The following is an 18,320-nucleotide window of genomic DNA, read 5'->3' on the forward strand; positions in this document are numbered from 1 at the left end:
AAGGGATAAGAAGCATGGACTTTCAAAATCCAAAATTACAGAGTTAGCCCACATCTTTACTCCATTTAGCCTGATCCCAGGGTCTTTAGTGATCATGATCAGGTTAAACAATCCCTTATGTCTCTACCTAAATTACTACCTGAGGGAAGCATTAGAGAACATTTCCAGCTATGCAATTCAACAATTTATACTTCTCTGCATCTGCTAGTTTACATGTAATGAGACCTCACTATATCGCTGATATTTGTTTGTAATCAGTGTTTTTTTCCTCTCATAATCTCTGTTAACCTTCACACATACCCTTATGTTTTCCTAATATTTAAATTTGCTATGAAGACTTAAATTTGCCATCAAGTTCTCTATAAATTAACGTATGAGTTTAAATTTTAACTTTTGTAATGTCTTAGGAACATCCATGAACACCCATTAGTGCTGGTGAATGAGATTTCACTAACATCTTTCATTAACTTTCCCTTTTATTTCTCAAGTTTCCATGTGTCTTCTCATCTGAGACCATACTAGCTTGATCTTGAATGCTCATAAAAATATCTGAAGAAAATTCACACCTTGATTAATCTCTGGGGTTCAGAGCTTTTCCGTTTGGTGAAAAATTTGTCCTTTGCTTTCTAACTTGATCTTCTTTGATTTGTTCCTATTTGGAATAACTAAATTAAAAAAAAAAGGAAGAGTCCTTGTATTCATTGGAACTTCTTCAACTGCTTGATGCTTGACATAGAAAATCTAATTCAAATTATGCAGGCAAAACCATAAGTTATTGATTTATATAATGAAAAATCTTGGACTATTCAGGTTTAGGCAAAGTTGGATCCAGAGGCTTATACACTCTCATCAGGTCTCAGTTTCTTTTCATTTATCAGCTCTTCCTTTGTTGTGTTAGGTCCTTTCTCAAGGAGGTTCAGTCTCCTCTCCTGGTGGCAGGATCTCTACTGGCAGCTATAAGCTCCTACCCTGCTTTCATTAATATCCATTCAGAAAAGAAGCTCCCATTCTATTTCCAATTGCATTTCCAAAAAAGTACCCTGATTGTATCTCACAGGCTCTGATTGGATCATTTTCTATTCCAGCATGAATCTTTGTGTCGATGAAGAAGAAATATATTGATTGGCTAAGGCCTGAGTTACAGGCCAATCACAGTCCGTGGGCTGAGCCAGCTTTGCATCAGTTGCTAGAGGGGCAGAGTGATTTCCCCAAGAGTACTTACGGTGCTCAGATTGAAATAAGGCAAAGGGGTGCAAGGAAAGGCATAAGAGAATTAACAAAGAGGAGGCCATGTACTGGTTTCAGTAGAAGTATGATGGGATCATCCTTCCTGGAAAACAAATTTCCATTTCTAGCCAAAAGACCAATAAAAAAGATTTTATTTAAAAATTTTTTTAAATAAAAGGAGTCACAAGATTCCTTTATACTCGGCTTTTGGAAAAGATGATGACACTGGCCAAAAAGGAGAGAGATGCAATAGCTATAGGATCAGGGATGCATTTCTTGCTGGAAGCTGTAAAAAACAAAACAAAAGTTAGAGATATTTTAGGTAGCAGAGTTTTTTTTTTTTTTTTAAACCACCTCATTTCTCCATTGATCCACTTTCTTAACTTAGAAAATTCCTAATAAAAGCATTTGAAGTTAGCTACTTAAAACACATTCTTTTAGATTTTTCGAACATAACTTGCTTATTTTGTAGATGATGAAACAGACACCAAGAGGTTAAAAGATGTACTCCCAGGTAACCCAGCCAGCTGGTGGTAGAGATCTGATTTTCCATCTTTATCATCACCAGCAGCATAATCACTGTTATCATTATCTCCATCTTAATTATCATCATCTTCATCACCATTATGAAAGTTAACGCAAACTGAATGCTGATTTTTTGTGCTAGTATCTATTTTGAGCCCTTGCTATATATTAACTTACTTAAGCCTCACAACAAACCTATGAGATTTTTATTGTCATTATCCTTGGTTTTTAGTTGAAGAGATTGTGACACAGAGATGTGAAAAAACTTGCCAGTGTCACACATCTCGTAAGTAGTGTAGGCACCATTCAAATTTGGCCAGTTTGTCTCAATTCTGCATTCTTAACCACTAAACTGTTTGTCTGTGTATTACATGTCCATCCATAGAATTTTTCATTACCAGGTGAGCAAGAAATATTCACATAGTCCTGTTTCGAGTGTGTGTGTGTATGTGTGTGTGTGTGTGTACTAACTACACATATACACCTTTCACAGGAAATGTGGGACAGGTTAGCAGTCAGTTCGGTGTGGAAGCAAAACTGGAAAATAAAAAAAAAATTGTCAGATATAACTAATAATTGACCATACAATGGGATGGGGACTGAAATGAGATGGGAGATGGAAACCCCGTAAAGAATAGTCTAAATAAAGACTGGAATCTCTTTTTAGCCAGTCTTCACTGATTGTTTCAGGTAGAAAAGATGTTTCTGGGAGGAAGAGATTCAACTCTAATTGCCTCAATATTTGCTCATATTCTTTGATAGGATAACCAGATGAGGGAGAAATGCATTTCTACTATTGTCACACTCTATCTGTCTGTCTGTCTATCTATCTATCTATCTATCTATCTATCTATCTATCTATCTATCTATCTATCCATCTATCTATCTGTGAGTTTTTTTGAATTTCTATATAGGAATGTGTGTGTGTGTGTGTGTGTGTGTGTATACACAAGTAGAAATTCAAGACAGAAAAGACAGAAATTTACTCTGTGTGTGTGTGTGTGTATATATATATATACACACACAGTAATTAGTAATTTCTGTCTTATTTTTTTGAGATGGAGGTCTCACTCTGTCACCCAGGCTGGAGTAGATACAGTAATTTTCAACACCTCAATTTTCACCAATATGAGTTGGCAAGGAAAATTAAGAGCATACATCTTTCTAAACTTTTGTCAAAGTTTGTGTTAAAATCGAATTATGTGAATCCCTATAGAGACCTAGGAAGCATTAATATTGCTTTAGCAGGTCAGTCATTAGAATGGTTCTCAAACGATTTTTTTTCCTCTTCATTGAGGCTAAAGATCAGAAGGATTTTCAGTCTCACCCTTTCCCAGTATTTAGAGAGCTTAAGGGTCTCTCTTAGGCCACACAGTCAGCGACAGAACCAGTATTTAACCTAGTGTGTCTGATTCAAGAGATTATATGTTGAGCTTCCTGGAATGTAAATGGCAATTCTGAGTCCTCACTGTATTTGACCTATCAACCATATTTATGATAGTGAATCACTCCATCTTCCTTGCTACTTACTCTTCACTTTGCTCTTAGGACAACAACTCTATCGGTTTTCTCCTCCCTCACTGGCCATTCCTTCTCCATCTTTTTTTTTGAGATGGGTCTTGATCTGTCACCCAGGCTAGAGTATAGCAGTGCGATCTCTGCTAACTGCAACATTGGCCTCCCTGGCTCAAGTGATTCTTCCACCTCAGGCTCCCAAGTAGCTGGGACTACAGGCGCACGCCACCATGCCTGGCTATTTTTTTGTATTTTTGGTAGAGACAGGGTTTTACCATCTTGCCCAGGCTGGTCTTGAACTCCTGAGTTCAAGCAATCTACCTACCTGAGACTCCCAGAGTGCTGGGATTACAGGTGTGAGCCAACACACCCAGCCTCTCCATCTTCTTTGTACTTGACCTTTTAAAATGGCAGTGTCCTGAGGTTTGGTCCTTGGACATTTTCTCTCCTTTATTTACACACTTTTGTGGGGAGTTCATCCAGTCTCATGGCTTTAAATAGCACCGATCACCCACTGACCTCAAATTTATCTTTCCATCCTGGGTCACTCCTCGGAATTCTACACTCATGCATCCAACTATCCACTCAACACTTCTGCTTGGGTTACTATTGCACAGCTCAGATATAACGTGTCAAATACCAAACTCCTGCTCTTAAATCTACTCCATCCCCAGGCTTCTCCGTCTCAGTGAGTGCCACCTGCATCCTTTCAGTTACTCTAGCCAAACCTTGGAGTCATCCTTCACTCTTCTTTTTCCCTCACTCTTCACTTCCAGTGTGTCAGGACCTCCTCTTGGCTCTGAATCTGGTCAAACCTTACTGCCTCCACTCTACCACCTTCATCTGTCATCTGAATGATCGAAATAGCCCCCTATTTGGTTTCTCTGCTGACCTCATTACAGTTTATTCTCTACTGGGCTGCTAGATCAGTTTTGACACAATCTTCTATGTTCTCTGCCCAAAACCTCTCAGTGGTATCCTAAGAGGAAAAGTCAAAGTCCTTACAACTGCCTTCAAGGTCCTATGTGATCAAATCTACATCATCTTCTGTCTTCACTTTCTACTACTTTTCTCTCATTCATTCCCATACACTGGCGTCCTTGGTGTTGCTTCTAACTTGGGGCATTTGCACTTGCTGTGATCTCTTCCTGGAATGCTCTTTCCTCAGATATTCATGGGACTGGCTCTCTCATCTCCTTTCAACCTTGGCTCAAATGTCATCCTCTCAGTGAAGTTTTCCCTGATCACCCAGTTTAATATTACCACTCCCTCCCATGGTGTTCCCTATCTCCTTACTCTGCTTTATTTTTCACCTTAGTACCTAACGCCTACCAGCTATGACATAATTTACTTCTTTATTTTGTTTTTCTGCCTCACATCAATAGAATGTAAATCCCCAAAGGGCAGAGATTTTCACCTATTTCCTTCCCTACACCTAGGATAGTGCCTAGAACATAGCCAGTGCCCAATAAATAATGATTTGTTGAATGAATGAATGATAGCTGCTATTACGAAGATGCCCAAATAAGAGACAAACATAGAGACACTACTGTCTTGTAATCATACTCATTCTTCAACAAAATTGATAAGCCCTCTTTATAATAATTAGGATGTTAAAAGTAGCTTCCTTTTAATTTTATGTCAGGTTAAAGTAACTAACTCTGTTGATACTTTTTCTTTATCTCTTGTATGGCCATTATCATTTCTACCCGGCATTGTTATCATTATTGTTGTTAGATGGACCATATATTTAGGAAAATAAATGAAAGACAGCTGTGCATTAAATTAATTACAAACTGAAAAGTGTTTTATTTGAGGATACCTCACATTTTTTTTTTACTTTTGTAGTTGTCTTTAGTTTTCTATTTGACTATCTCTTCAAAGTTTTTAATTTTCTCTTTACCTTTTTACAGTATTTTTTTAAAATTGGAGAACGTGATCTATTGACGGGTTGTGATATCAGCTTAGGAGGTCATAGTCGTCATTGTTTAATAATGTAATAAAATAGGTTAGAATGGAAAACACTAGCATTACACTGCCTGTGAAAAGGATAACTGTTGCATTTTATGAATATGTGTGTATTTGCATATTTATGTGTGTGTGAACTGACTTATAATGTAAATAGTCACAGTCAAGAAGCTTAAAAGTAATGGCAGTTTCTCAGTTATATTTGCTGAAGAATGAATGAATCCCCTGAAACCAGTCTGTGGAGAATACCGTCCTGGAATTCTTATTAGAAAACATGGGGAAGGATCCTATTTTTGTCATTTGTAAACTGTGAATAATTTTACGCAAATCACTTAAGCTCTCTGAATCTCAGCATTCACATCAGCACAGCGGAGTCAATAACCTGACTTACAGGGTGGTTGTAAAACCTAAACAGATAACGGGTGTCAAAGCATTTTGTAAACTAAACTGCTAAACAAATATCATTTTATCAGTGTATTATAACCTGATTTTGGTCATCTCTGCCTTAGGGTAGAAAGTCTGGAAGAAATACATAATGATTATAACTTCTATTTCATGGAATCTGAATCTGAATTTTATCAGACTGTTCAGAAGTAAATAGTCTCTTAAAAAACAGAAAAAGGCAAAACTGATGTGCACTATATCAAGTTAATCTAGTGTTTGAGGCAAATGCTATCTATAGCCTCTTTCTGTCAAAATGCAAGGAGCATGACTGTTAATATTTTAGAATATTACCTAGCAAAAACTTAGCACCCGAAAATGAAAAGCATTATTCCTTCTGCCTCTTCCTTTGTTTCTCTTCTTACTATCAATTTCACTGAAGCACATGTTTGTGCCATTAAGCCATTATCCCACTTCCATGTGCAAAGTACTTTCCCAGAGTTTCTCAGTTGTGTTTGAGAGGATGCAGAGACACCAATGCTATCACAGCATTCCCACAAGGTGAGTATCACTTCCATTTTATAAATGAAGAAACAGAGGTTAAGTCATTTGCACAAGGCCGCCTAGCTGCTAACATATGCCCAAATCTTTCTGGCTCCAAAGTTTATTCACTTTCCACCATGCCGTGTGGTCTCCCAAATTCATTCAATGACTCATTCTTTCATGCATTTATCTGAGACAGGCACTCTACTTCAAGGTCATTGTGATGCCACAAATAGGGTAAACTAATTTTAGATAATTGAAGCCCAGAGTAAAAGAAAACGGGAAGAAATAGAAATCTAATAAAATAAATAATAATAATGGTAATAGTAATAGTATCTCAAAAGTTTTGAGTACTTATATTTGTCAGATACTGTTCTAAGAGATTTTACATGCATTCATTCATTTTCTCCCCACCAGAATCGTACAGGTTTTTAAAAAGTGAAGTTTACATGTAAAATCAGGCTGACTGCAAACAATTGCCTATATTTTTCTAGAAACATGTTAGGAATTTTGATTATGTGAAACATTTTAACAAATAAATCCCTGTTCTTTGTGAATCCAACGATATAGAACAGAACATGTATTTGTGTGTCTACAGATTTTTGGCGTAGGTTATTTTGCTGAAGGAAACAAGATTAAGGGCAAATAACTAACATTCTGTTAACATATTCTGAGTCTTCCAATGGGCATGAAAACACCTGTTTCTATGGCAACGAGTATAGGTCATGTGAGGGGTGATAGAATAATTAGAGGGGAAAGTGAAAGCTGTTAGTTTAGAACGACAATTTTTTTCTTTTGCAAATTTACTTCCTAAAATTGTATAATGCTATTAATTTGATCTCTTGTCTCTCTAAAAGCAACCGATTCCTGGAAACTCTTTAAACTTGAGTCACGAGTTAACAGGACCGATTTTAGCATAAATTGAAGGACTGGGGAAGCTATGCTCTTTAATATACTGTCTCTTCTTTGGGAGAATTACGGTATGCTGGCTGGGCAATTTTAAAGGTCTTCATGTGGTCTTTCCAGTATCATGTCTGTCAGATCGAGAGGCAACAGGAGAGAAAACATAATTCACTTGGCTTATAGGGACTTCTGGGGACACAGAATAGCCTGTGGCTCCTGCTCGTGAAACAAAACAAGGCTGAAAGAATGAGAAACAACGTCCAGAGAAGATTTCAGTTTCATGAGGAGTTAGGTATCAGTGCTCCAGAACACCATCTGTGAATTCCCTAGGCTGGGATTAGTGGAGCAGTGAAGTGGGAAATAGCAGCTATCTAGAAAGTCAGGTTTGGGGAGAGTCTGCTGACCTCACTTCCTCCCTGTTAAGGACCCCAGATAAGACAGACACAGTACCTCCTTCCTCTTATTGTTCATGTATGGATCAGTCCGATACTGCTCCAGAATGTTGGGGTAAGTACTACTTATCAAGAAATGACTTTCTGATGTTCCTTAGCTTATGCATTGAGAGAAAAACAAAGAAACAAACAACAATCAACACTGTAGCGAATCACTGAAAACATTCTGAAGGCAATCAAACTTTTTTTTTTGAGACGGAGGCTCGCTCTGTTGCCCAGGCTGGAGTGCAGTGGCGCAATCTCGGCTCACTGCAACCTCTGCCTCCTGGGTTCAATCGATTCTCCTGCCTCAGCCTCCCGAGTAGCTGGGATTACAGGTGCATGCCACCATGCCTGGCTAATTTTTGTATTTTTAGTAGAGATGGGGTTTCACTATGTCGGTCAGGCTGGTCTCGATCTCCTAACCTTGTGATCCACTTGCTTCGGCCTCCCAAAGTGCTGAGATTATAGGCTTGAGCCACTGCACCTGGCCGGCAATCAAACATTTTTTAAATCAGAAGAGGTAGATATTGTGTACTGTCCAAGACCATATTCAGTAGTGCCCCCTTATCCTTAGTGGATACATTCCAAGACATTCAGTGGATGCCTGAAACTACAGGTAGTACTGAACCCTATGTTATTTTCCTGTACATATACCACCAATGATGAAGTTTGAAGTGCGGCAGCAAAACTAGCATGAATTTCTTTTTCGTTCTTCACAATTCCACAGGTAGAAGATTCATTTTTACTGTAGATCTTAGCAGCCTCAGCATACAATTTTTTCTTTTTTTCTATTAAGTCGAGACCTTTAAACTTTTCATTCAAAGGAGGCACTTCCTCTTGGGCATATCTGAATCGCCAAGATCACTATTCTTGCACTTTGGGGCCATTATGAAACAAAATGAGGGTCACTTGAAAACAGACACTGCAATACTGAAACAGCAGATCTTATAACCGAGAAGGCTACTAAGTGACACACAGTGTAGACTGTGGATCGCCCAAACAAAGGGATGATTCACATCCCGAGAGGGAAGGCACAAGATTTCATCACACCACTCAGAATGGCATACAATTTAAAACTTAGGAATTATTTATCTTTGGAATTGTCCATTTAATATGTTCTATGGGTAACTGAAACCACAGAAAGCAAAACCATAGGTAAGGGGGCACTACTGCAATTTTTTGCCCTCAACTAAATGACTGTGATGCCAACTAGCCAATGGCAGATGAGGCTTAAGTAGGTCAGGTGGAACCAGAGGATGGAGCAGCCTTCTCTGCAACCCTTAGTCAGAGTCTGGGGTCAAAGGAAGAAAGGCATCCCTGCAATGTGAGCTTATTCCTTTCCCTCTTTTACCTTCTCAGATAGTTTCATAGCTGTGGAGGGTGAGAAGATGCTCCAATTCCAGCTCTTGGCTGATTATATGATGCCTCTGACCTATCTCTTCCCTCTTCACTTCAATTTATAAAGAAAATATTATCCTCCATGACCAGTGGTATTTTTTATTCTGCCATTTACAAGCTTTGCCGCATGGCCACACAAGCTTCTAATTGATAAATTTCTGAGAAAAATTTAGTTATGGTAACTCACAGTGCAAGTGACCATGTCGATCATTTACATTGTGACAACAGCTTACTTTTGACTAGCGGTTGAAGCTTCTAGAATATTTTCCCTTCTTCAAATATTGGAACTGTTTTTAATTAATTGTGTTATATGGTAATGTGGTCTAAGGCTTAGATTGCTTAGAGATGTAAAAGGGAATGCTTCATTCATTCACCATTCAACAAAATAGGCTGGGCACTTCTATGTGCCAGAGGACTGAAGTTAGTAATAGCTAACACTAATTTACTATTACTATATGCTATATAATATATAAATAATTTTATTTATTTATTTTTCTTTTAAGATGGAGTCTCTCTCTATCACCCAGGCTGGAGTGCAGTGGCATGATCTCAGCTCACTGAAACCTCTGCCTCCTGGGGTCAAGTGATTCTACTACCTCAGTCTCCCTAGTAGCTGGGACTACAGGTGTGCACCATGATATCCAGCTACTTTTTGCATCTTTTTTGTAGAGATGAGGTTTCACCATGTTGGCCAGGCTTGTCTCAAACTCCTGGCCTCAATTGTTCCACCCGCCTCGGCCTCCCAAAATGCTGGGATTATGGGTGTGAGCCACCGCACTTGGCCAATAATTTTACATTTTTTTTCATTTTCACAAAAGTCTTCTGAGGTTCTGTTATGATGATTATTAGGTAGATGAAAAAACTTGGAGTTTAAGCAACTTGACCAAGAACACATAGCTATTAAGTGGTACAGTGGGATATAAATTCAAACAGAGTGGGTCTGGGCTCAAACTGCCTGCCTGCCTAGCTCTCAAATACTCTGTGGTCAAGTTCCTGACCACAGGGAGCTTACAGAGCAATACAAGATTATTGATTCCCTTAAGTGTGATTTGTGATTCCAAATATTTCATTAAGACCAACCCAACTTTCAGAATTTAGTGATATATGTGGCTATCCCAGCTAAACCTTAACTCAAAACTAAGTTAAAGTTACATTTGAGTAGTTTCGCCGTAGGAAAGCAAAGATTGATTTGGGTGGGGGTGTCCTGAAATATTTTTCTTTGAGGTTTATAGAGCGGCAGAATGTGAGTAATAGTTTATATTATATACTCCTCTCCCATAGTTTCCCACTCAATGCTTGATATAAGTCTTCTGTAATTTTTCTTTGAATATATTTTACTGTGCTTACTATCCTAGTGAAGAATTATATGCCCCAAATTCATGATGAGAATGAAGTAATCATATCGTAGTCAGGTGTAGTTCTAAAGAATCCTGGAACCTGGCTATGAATGTTTTGGTTTATTATCAAAATCTCACTGTTTTCTTCATATTCTACTATAGTTTTTCATCCTCTACAAACACTAATCTCCTGTGTCTGTGGGGCAGATACTCATTTCACTCGTTTTGCTGCCATGCTTCCAAGGGGAAATGTGAGGAGATGACGGTATTAATAGGTCTCCTCTCCCTGTTCTGTATTTATAGCTAGGACAGAGTAAGCAGATTCTAGACCTCAGTCTAGATGCCAGTTTGAACACCTTTGCAACACTACCACTCCGAAATGTTGAGAAATGCTGAGAGCCTGAATTATAAATCATAGCAATAATGATAGAGCGAAGACAAATTTGGGGATATATTGAAGGTAGACCCTGCAACTGGGTTGCAGCTAACTGTGAGTGTGAATAAATTTATATATTAATAAAGACAGTCTTTTTTTTTTTTTCTGAATCTAACAGAGCATAGGATTTGCTACACAACTACCCCTCCATGAAATGACTAGGTGGCAACATAAAATTCGATCAGCCATGTTTTTCTTAAAAAAAGTTTAACGTTTTTTTTTGTATTTTGATATTTCTAATGTTTCCTACTTCAGTTCATTTTTCACAATATCATCAGAGCCCTTTCTAAGATGTTGATCAAATTGATTTCTACTCCTTAAAACTTCTAATGACTTCTTATTACCTACAGCATAAAATTAAAAGGTCCTTAGCACAAAATACAAGACCTTTTATAATAAGGCCCTGTCAGAATTCTCCCACCTGGATAAATCCCCTCCTCCCTTCCTACTCCTATTCTTTTCCCATATCCTGCACATCCTACATACCAGCCACCCAGAATTTCAGAAGACACCAGGCTGTTTGAAATCCTTGTGATTAACATATGCTGTGTCTTAGTCTGTTTTCTGTTGCAATAACAGAGTATCACAGACTGGGTAATCTGTAAAGAAAATAAATATACTTCTCACAGTTCTGGAGGATGGGAAGTCCAAGAGCATGGCTCCAGCATCTAGTGAGGGCCTTTGTGTTATACCATAACATGGTGGAAGAGAAGGGGGCACACAAGACAGAGAGAGGCACCAGTGATCAGACTGTCTTCACAATAACATACTCTCACAATAACTAACCTGCTCACATGATAACAACATTAATCCATTTATCCAATCATCTCTTATTAGGAAAGATCCAATCATCTCTTATTAGAGCCCATTTCATGACACTGTTGCATTGGAGATTAAGCTTCCAACACAGGAACTTATTGGGAGACACATTCAAACCACAGCAAGCTATTCTCTGCTTAAAATGACTTTTCTTTCATTGAAAACCGCCATTCTTATGACAAGTCCCCTGTGGCTCTCTATTATGAAGCCTTCCTCACTGTTCCTGGAGAGAATGAGTAGCTCTGACTGAGCAGTCTGCACTGAGCAGCCACAGCTATTGCTTAAATATTTGGTATATCACTTAGTACTTCTGAGTGTATACATTTGTTCATATTTCCATTTCTCATTAGACTAAAAATCCTCCTAGGTTATTATTTTGCTTTATTCATTCTGTATTTCCAGGGCCCCCATCACAATAGAAGATGGTTAATGAACAGAAAATTAATGAATAAATATCTTGCCTCTTGCTTTACTTTTAGAACTCCTATCCATGTAATGACGATGACAAAAACAATGAGTTTGAGGGAGAAGTTAAAAGTGCTATCTTTATGCTCCACCTTCCAATCAAGCTTTACTCCGTCTGTCTGCAATTTTCTACACAATAATTTCATTGCAAAACTTATTGTCCTAGAGGTAATGGAGCAGGAAGAAAAGAGAAGAAGCCAATAAAGTGGCTTTCTCTAATCTGTCAGTTCCATCATTACTGAAGGCCAGTTTTCATGTTTTTGGTCTTTCCCCTCAAGCCCACTGAGAAAAAATAACTTTTATAAAAGAGCAGTGGTCTGTGAATGGCCTCAATTTAGATAAAGAATACCTTTTAGCAGCTGACAGTTGTACGTGCTCAGGTTCCCAGTTGACCTCAACTGCAACCAGTTTCCTCTTGGGTGGGAGCTCATATTTATAACTTTGAACAACTCATAGGGAGGGATCAAGACTTCCTTCTTGAGGGAGAAGTATTGTACAGGTGCACCCAGGCAGGTGAATATGGTAAATAGTGTCTGGTTCCCAAACTCCTGTGCCTCTTCTTTTAGGAGGGATGTGGAGAGGAATTGGCCAAATCGAATGGTGGCACCCGTGTAGGCGCTGAAGTGGACATCCTTCGTCCTATAATGCACCTCATAGCACAGAGGAGTGCCATTCTTCATGACACTGTCTTTCCTCAGCAGCTGGACTGCTGTGGTGAGGTAGTAGTGTAAATATTTGAATTGGAATGAACGTTCATACTGCTGTGGAGCCCTGGCAACATAGGCCACGGCTCTAGTAAAGTTAGAACGAACATTGCTGTTCAATGTATAAAACAAAATAGCCACAGCATGCGTGGTAGTCATGTTCTGCGGTAGAACTTTTCCTTGGTTAAGCCAGGTTAAGTGAGCTTTTTGCCACATCCCAAAGTAATTCTTCTGGGCTTCTATGTCTTTTGTGAAATAATCCCCTTGAGTTAGTTTCTCCATAACCTCTTTGCTACAGCCTTGGTACTGATCATCAAAGGAACCTGGTGCGAAGTCAAAGTCGATTTTCATCGCAACCTATAAAAAAATAAAAATCTTGAGTTTAATTTTTCAAATCAGATGGTGAATGTGGTTGCAGATTTGCTGTACTCTATAAGGCCAAGTCTTCTCCTGGAAACCAATATTTGCTGAAGTAAGTTTCACTGAAAATCATTACACTGTTCCAATCCTTCCTGTGTCAATGACCTGTGCTAGAGATTGAATTTGGTTTGATAAATAAATTACTGAAAACTTGAAAAACTCATCTCCCCAGAGAGGGAGTAACTCTTTTAACATCAATAAAATCACAGCATGTTTGCATATTAAGTACTTTGAAGAAAAAATTCATAATCTTGTAGTTTAATTATACTTTCTGTTTCCTCTGCTTTCCCCCCTTTCTATTCTCTCAGTAGTGTTTTCAAAAATATCACTTTTATGAATGCCCAAAACCTATATTAAATCCTTGAACTTTATCCTTAAGCTATGAATAGTACTAGGGGGAGCTCTCGTAAATAACAACCTTCTTGTCTACCCAGGTTCTGAAAACACTGACAATAAAAATAGCAACATACGAAAGCCAAAATGTCTGTTTTCTTACTGAATAAGGGTACGCTACAGCAGTCACATCGTTAGGTCTGATGGCAAGTGGCTTGTTAAGAGCAAATTCCAGAATGGAACCGACTCATTTGCAGGCAGTACTGAACTGGGACCTGCCCAGGTAAGATTCTTGTCATGGGGAAACAGAGAACTGATGCCCTTTGCCATCAGGCTAACTCGCAGGAGGAAGAAGAGCACAGCCAAACTCAGCACACCCAGTTGTTTTTTCCCATGCTGCCAGTGGAGTACATTTGTCCACCTCGGGGAGAGCAGAGTGAGTCAAGGGTTGGACAGTGGCCAGGAATGTGCCCAGGAAAGTCCCTCCCCTTCTGGAAAAGGACATTCCTTTCTAATGGGTGGCCAACAGAATGTTATTTATTGACATCTGGTGCATGTTAAACTGAAGTGACAGATTTGAATAGAAGTCCACAGAATATCATCGGTCTATCATTTAGAGTCATATAAATTATATAAATTCTAAAACATTTCTTTCTTGGCAAAGAAATGGTGTTTTCCTAATAAACAGTGCTCATTAAGGGACATGTTAAAGGATCACATTCCATCCAGTCAATATTAAGCATGTTGGAACTGGAACTTAAAGAACATCCCATTTGGTATTTTTACTGTGTTATTTATGAAGAGACATCAGCTAGTTTGTAAACTAGAACACATTTTTAAGACTGATTAAACGATTTTAACCAATAACTCTTCACAACAGGTATTAAAATAGGTCTACGGTATCTGTTTAAGCCAAGCCGAGCCAAACCAAACCAAATCGATAACATGATGTTCTGTCAACTGTCATGAGGATCTCTGAAACTTTGTTAATATGTTACTAGATCTCAAATATGCACTCTGTCATCTCTTAACATTAGGGTTTTTTTTGTTACACAGATCTTTATTAGAATACTTAAAACTTAAGTCAATCTGTATGACAGAGTTTAAAGCCAAATAGACTTGGTTTATTTTGCATTGTTTTCTTACTATGGAAGCAATATTTTACTTAATTTTTACAGTGGATCAAGAAAATAATTTTATGCCACTAGCATCCATAATGTCAAGTGTACAAACAATGAAGGATTCTACAATTTTAATAATTGTTTTCAACACTCTTTACTAACATGATTTGTTAAAATGTCGGAATGAAACTAGAAACTGAATGCCTAAGGTCTGGGCCATTTAAAGGCTGTGGCCAGGTGAATGCTCTGTTGAAGCACTGATCATAAAGAGATCACCTCCTCAATTGTCCCCCTACCTCAGAACCGTCTGTGGGTCTCTGCAGGCCAGAGAGGAGCAGCAGGAATGGCAGCAGGCCTCCAAGGAGCCAGATTCTTATCACTGTAGGAGCTGCAGTAGTTGGGAGAAGAATCTTCTTGCATCTGTTCATCAATGGACCCCATTTGCTTGTGTCACAAGTGCTTCTCCTTTGCCCTTGCATCTTCATCCTGAGATGAATTCTCAGCGTTCTCTTTTGAGGTTTTCGTTCAGTCTCAGCAGGAACCTTTTTTGCTCTTGTCTATGCTGAGCAACTTCTGTTGCCCACCAACAACTAATAGCTTGTCTGAGGGAGGAAATCAACTCCAATTTCTTTGCAAAACTGAAATCTCTGTGAAATAGCCAGATGTGTGCACCAAATAAGGGTTTCTAAAGAGAACTCAAGTTACTTTTCAATTAAAAAAAAAAAATCTCTGATCTAGTCTGTTTTCAGGGGAATGCCGAAGTCCTGTTAAGTGTCAGACTCAGCAGTTCAGCCTTCCCTTTCCCAGGCAAACAGGAAAAAGCATGCTCTGTCCAGCATCTGGGGCCAAGTAGCTTTATCTGGAGCCCCAGGCTTCCATCAAAGCTGATAAGATTGGCATGCGCAGGGCAGCTGGGAACGCGCCACCTCAAGGTGGGTGTCTATAGGCTCATCTGGCACTGCTGATAGGCCCTGCCCAGGACGGGCTGTCACAGAGCTAACTGTGTTTTAGGGTAATTGTCAAAAAGAAGGCCCTTTGTACTGCTTTTCCCTGGCACCTTTGAAATTCTCCAATCCAGAGATTGTACCTCTGGGTTCAAAGCTCTTCCCCCATTTTCACTTCTGAAGATATCAGGCCGTCTGTCCACACAATCCCAGTCTCCAGCGAATCCTAATGATGACTGTCAGGGGACTGTTTATGTAGAGCTGACATAAGTCAAAATAGGGTCCACTGTGCAAACTTAATCCAGCAGAGTTCTATTAAGCACTCTCTTTTAGGTACTACCCCTTCTAGTCTGAACATCCTTCCTCTCTTCCCAACCCTTGATCAAATTATATTTTCTTGCAGATATTTTGTATTTATACTCTGGATTCATTATTTAAGAAACTAAAAGTTAGCAATCCTTGATAATTGTTTTTCTTGCAAATATTTACTTCTGGATTCAATTTTTAACTTTTAAGGTAAACTAAATGCTGTTCTTAAGTATTCTAGTATTTTTTGGCAACCTAAATCTTTTTTAATCTAAATTTTCTGATGATCATAGCAGTTCTGCCTCATTAACAAATATTCAGAATATTTAGAAAGCACAAAGGAGAAAAAATTACACATAACTCATCACTTGGAGAAAGCCACTAATTAGGGTCTGGGTTTTGATTTATACACCCTTAGACATACACACACACACGTTTCTAGAACTAATATAGTATGCAGTTTTGCATACTGTTTATTCCCCTTAATATTTTATTGTAAGCATGTCCCTATATAATTTAATACCCATTGAAACATATTTTTCAAAAAAGGTTCACTATATTCCATTATATACGTGCTGCCACATAATGGAATAGCATGGGTGGATCCACGGACTGTACAGTCTCAGAAAAAGATTGATAAGTGACTAGAATATGGACTCTTGAATAAGACATCTCAGTTCAATTCCTGGTACTCCCTCTTCCTAAATATATGATCTTGGACAAGCTACTTAACCTCTCTGTCTCTCTGTTTCCTCATGTGTTGAATGGAGATAACAATAGTACCAACTTCATTTTAGTGTTGATACATTCTTAACCCTTAGAACAGCATCTGGCATCTAGAACTTTTCCAATAAATAAAACCAATTGTTATTATTTGCACCAAAGTTTATTTAATAAATATCTTATATTTAGCTTGTTTTCAACTACATAAATCTTTGTGTGTTTCTCACAATTTTTAAGATGTAGCTCTAGAGATGTGACTACTGATCAATGGAATGCATGTTTTTCAGATTTAACGGTAACCACTAGCAGTGTGTGAAAATATCCCTTTAAGACTTTAAAAATTCTTAAGATTCCTTATTAGCAATTGTTACTTTGGAATATTGAGATGTCATGACGAGAACTAGAATTAGAATATGAAAATTTGAATTATAGGTCTAGTTCTACCCACAATGTTGGCTGAAGTAACTTTAAAAAACAAGTAATTTATGCTTAGCGTCAGTTTCCTTAACCTTATATAAAGTTGTCAGTCTTAAATAAGGCAAAACTTTTCTTTTATTGAGCAAGTACTGTACTTCAAAACCTTTTTGCATGTTATCTCAACCCACGGGACAACCATGAGGAGATATTTTAACTTTTCCTTTATAAATGTGGTTGTTGAGGCCCTGTGAAGTTAAATAACTTTTCAGTAACCACAGGTGCTGTCCCCTGAAGCCCACGATCTTAAAACACTAAAAGAGTATAAGTGTCATTTTATTATTATCTTCTATAAAGGTTTTGCTATTTTTCCTATCGTGACTGCCACTTCCAGGATAAGACCACTGGAGGGCAGCAGAAAACTTTGTAACTCTTTATACCACTCAGTCTAAAAGAGGGAGAAAAGACAAGGGAATGGGACAGGGAGCAGGGAGGGGGAGAGAAAGAGAGAGAGAGAAAGAGAGAGAGAGAGGGAGAAAGATGGGGGTGGGAGAGTGAGGGAGGGACAGAGGGAGGGAGAGAGAGAAGCGGGAGAGAGAGATAGAGAGATTGAGAGAGACAGAAAGAGAGAGAGAGAGAACCATCAGTGAAAACAACTGGCATAGGGAAAAGCCCAAGGTCTGGTGTATATGTGAACATATTTGAATTAAAATGAAAAGAAAAGTTTTCTGACAATGTTTGGAGTCAATAAAAAGTCATCTTTTGCCTTAAGGGCTGTCTTATTAAGATTCTCATGTAATAATTTAATATTAGTTAATTTAGAGTTTGGGGTGCATTCAGTTATCATTTAATGAAACTTGATTCTTCAAAATGCAGTTTATTTGTGCTGTCTTGATGGGCTGGGTTTTGAAGTAGCACAGACCTTGTGTTGGAATTTTACTTCCATCACTTCCTACCTTTGTGAGTTAGAATGAATTACACTAATTCTCAAGTTGCATTTTCTTCATATGTAAAAGTAGAGACGGTAACACCAGTCTTGCAGGGCTCTGTTGACAATGAAATGAAAGACCAACAACTCATAGGGTGTCCAACACAGTGAAAGTTAATTTTAATTTTTTTAAAGCAACTGTTTAAGAAGAGGTTTTGCTAATTTTCCAGATCTGTTTTCTGGAATAAATTCTAGACATTCTAGCTTGGTTTTCTAAACCTTCTATCAGAGAATGGGTTGCAGTACTCACTAGACGGCCTTGCCCAGGGAAGAAACTTACCTTCTGCTACCAGCCTTAAGGTTTGACAATGACCTTTAGTAGTTCCTGTTTGGATCTCGTTGAACTCCTTCAGGTCTGTGTCTAAATTTAATAGGAGTGTTTTATTGCCAGAAGTACTTGTTATTCACAGGACAGT

General features: G+C 38.3%; 1 protein-coding gene across 1 annotated transcript; it reads right to left on the reverse strand.

Annotated features, from left to right (window-relative positions):
• Nucleotides 1-1,363: 1,363 nt before the first annotated feature.
• Nucleotides 1,364-15,412, reverse strand: ART4 (ADP-ribosyltransferase 4 (Dombrock blood group)). The gene is made up of 3 exons (XM_011990802.1): nt 14,826-15,412; nt 12,301-13,012; nt 1,364-1,513 (listed from the first exon to the last, which is right to left on the reverse strand). Exons 1-3 carry the CDS (start codon nt 15,012-15,014, stop codon nt 1,422-1,424), a joined length of 993 nt encoding a protein of 330 aa, XP_011846192.1. The 5' UTR covers nt 15,015-15,412; the 3' UTR covers nt 1,364-1,421.
• Between the last annotated feature and the right edge of the window lie 2,908 nt (nt 15,413-18,320).

The sequence above is a fragment of the Mandrillus leucophaeus genome, unplaced genomic scaffold, assembly GCF_000951045.1.
Source record: "Mandrillus leucophaeus isolate KB7577 unplaced genomic scaffold, Mleu.le_1.0 Scaffold383, whole genome shotgun sequence".
Classification (NCBI taxonomy): Eukaryota; Metazoa; Chordata; class Mammalia; order Primates; family Cercopithecidae; genus Mandrillus; species Mandrillus leucophaeus.

Coding starts and splice junctions, on each gene's coding strand:
- ART4 (XM_011990802.1), bottom strand. CDS start 15,014: ATGAAGATGCAAGGGCAAAGGAGAAGCACTTGTGACACAAGCAAATGG. Junction 13,013..14,825: donor GACCCACAGACGGTTCTGAG/GTAGGGGGACAA, acceptor ATTTTTTTATAG/GTTGCGATGAAAATCGACTT. Junction 1,514..12,300: donor CAACTGTCAGCTGCTAAAAG/GTATTCTTTATC, acceptor TGTTTTTTACAG/CTTCCAGCAAGAAATGCATC.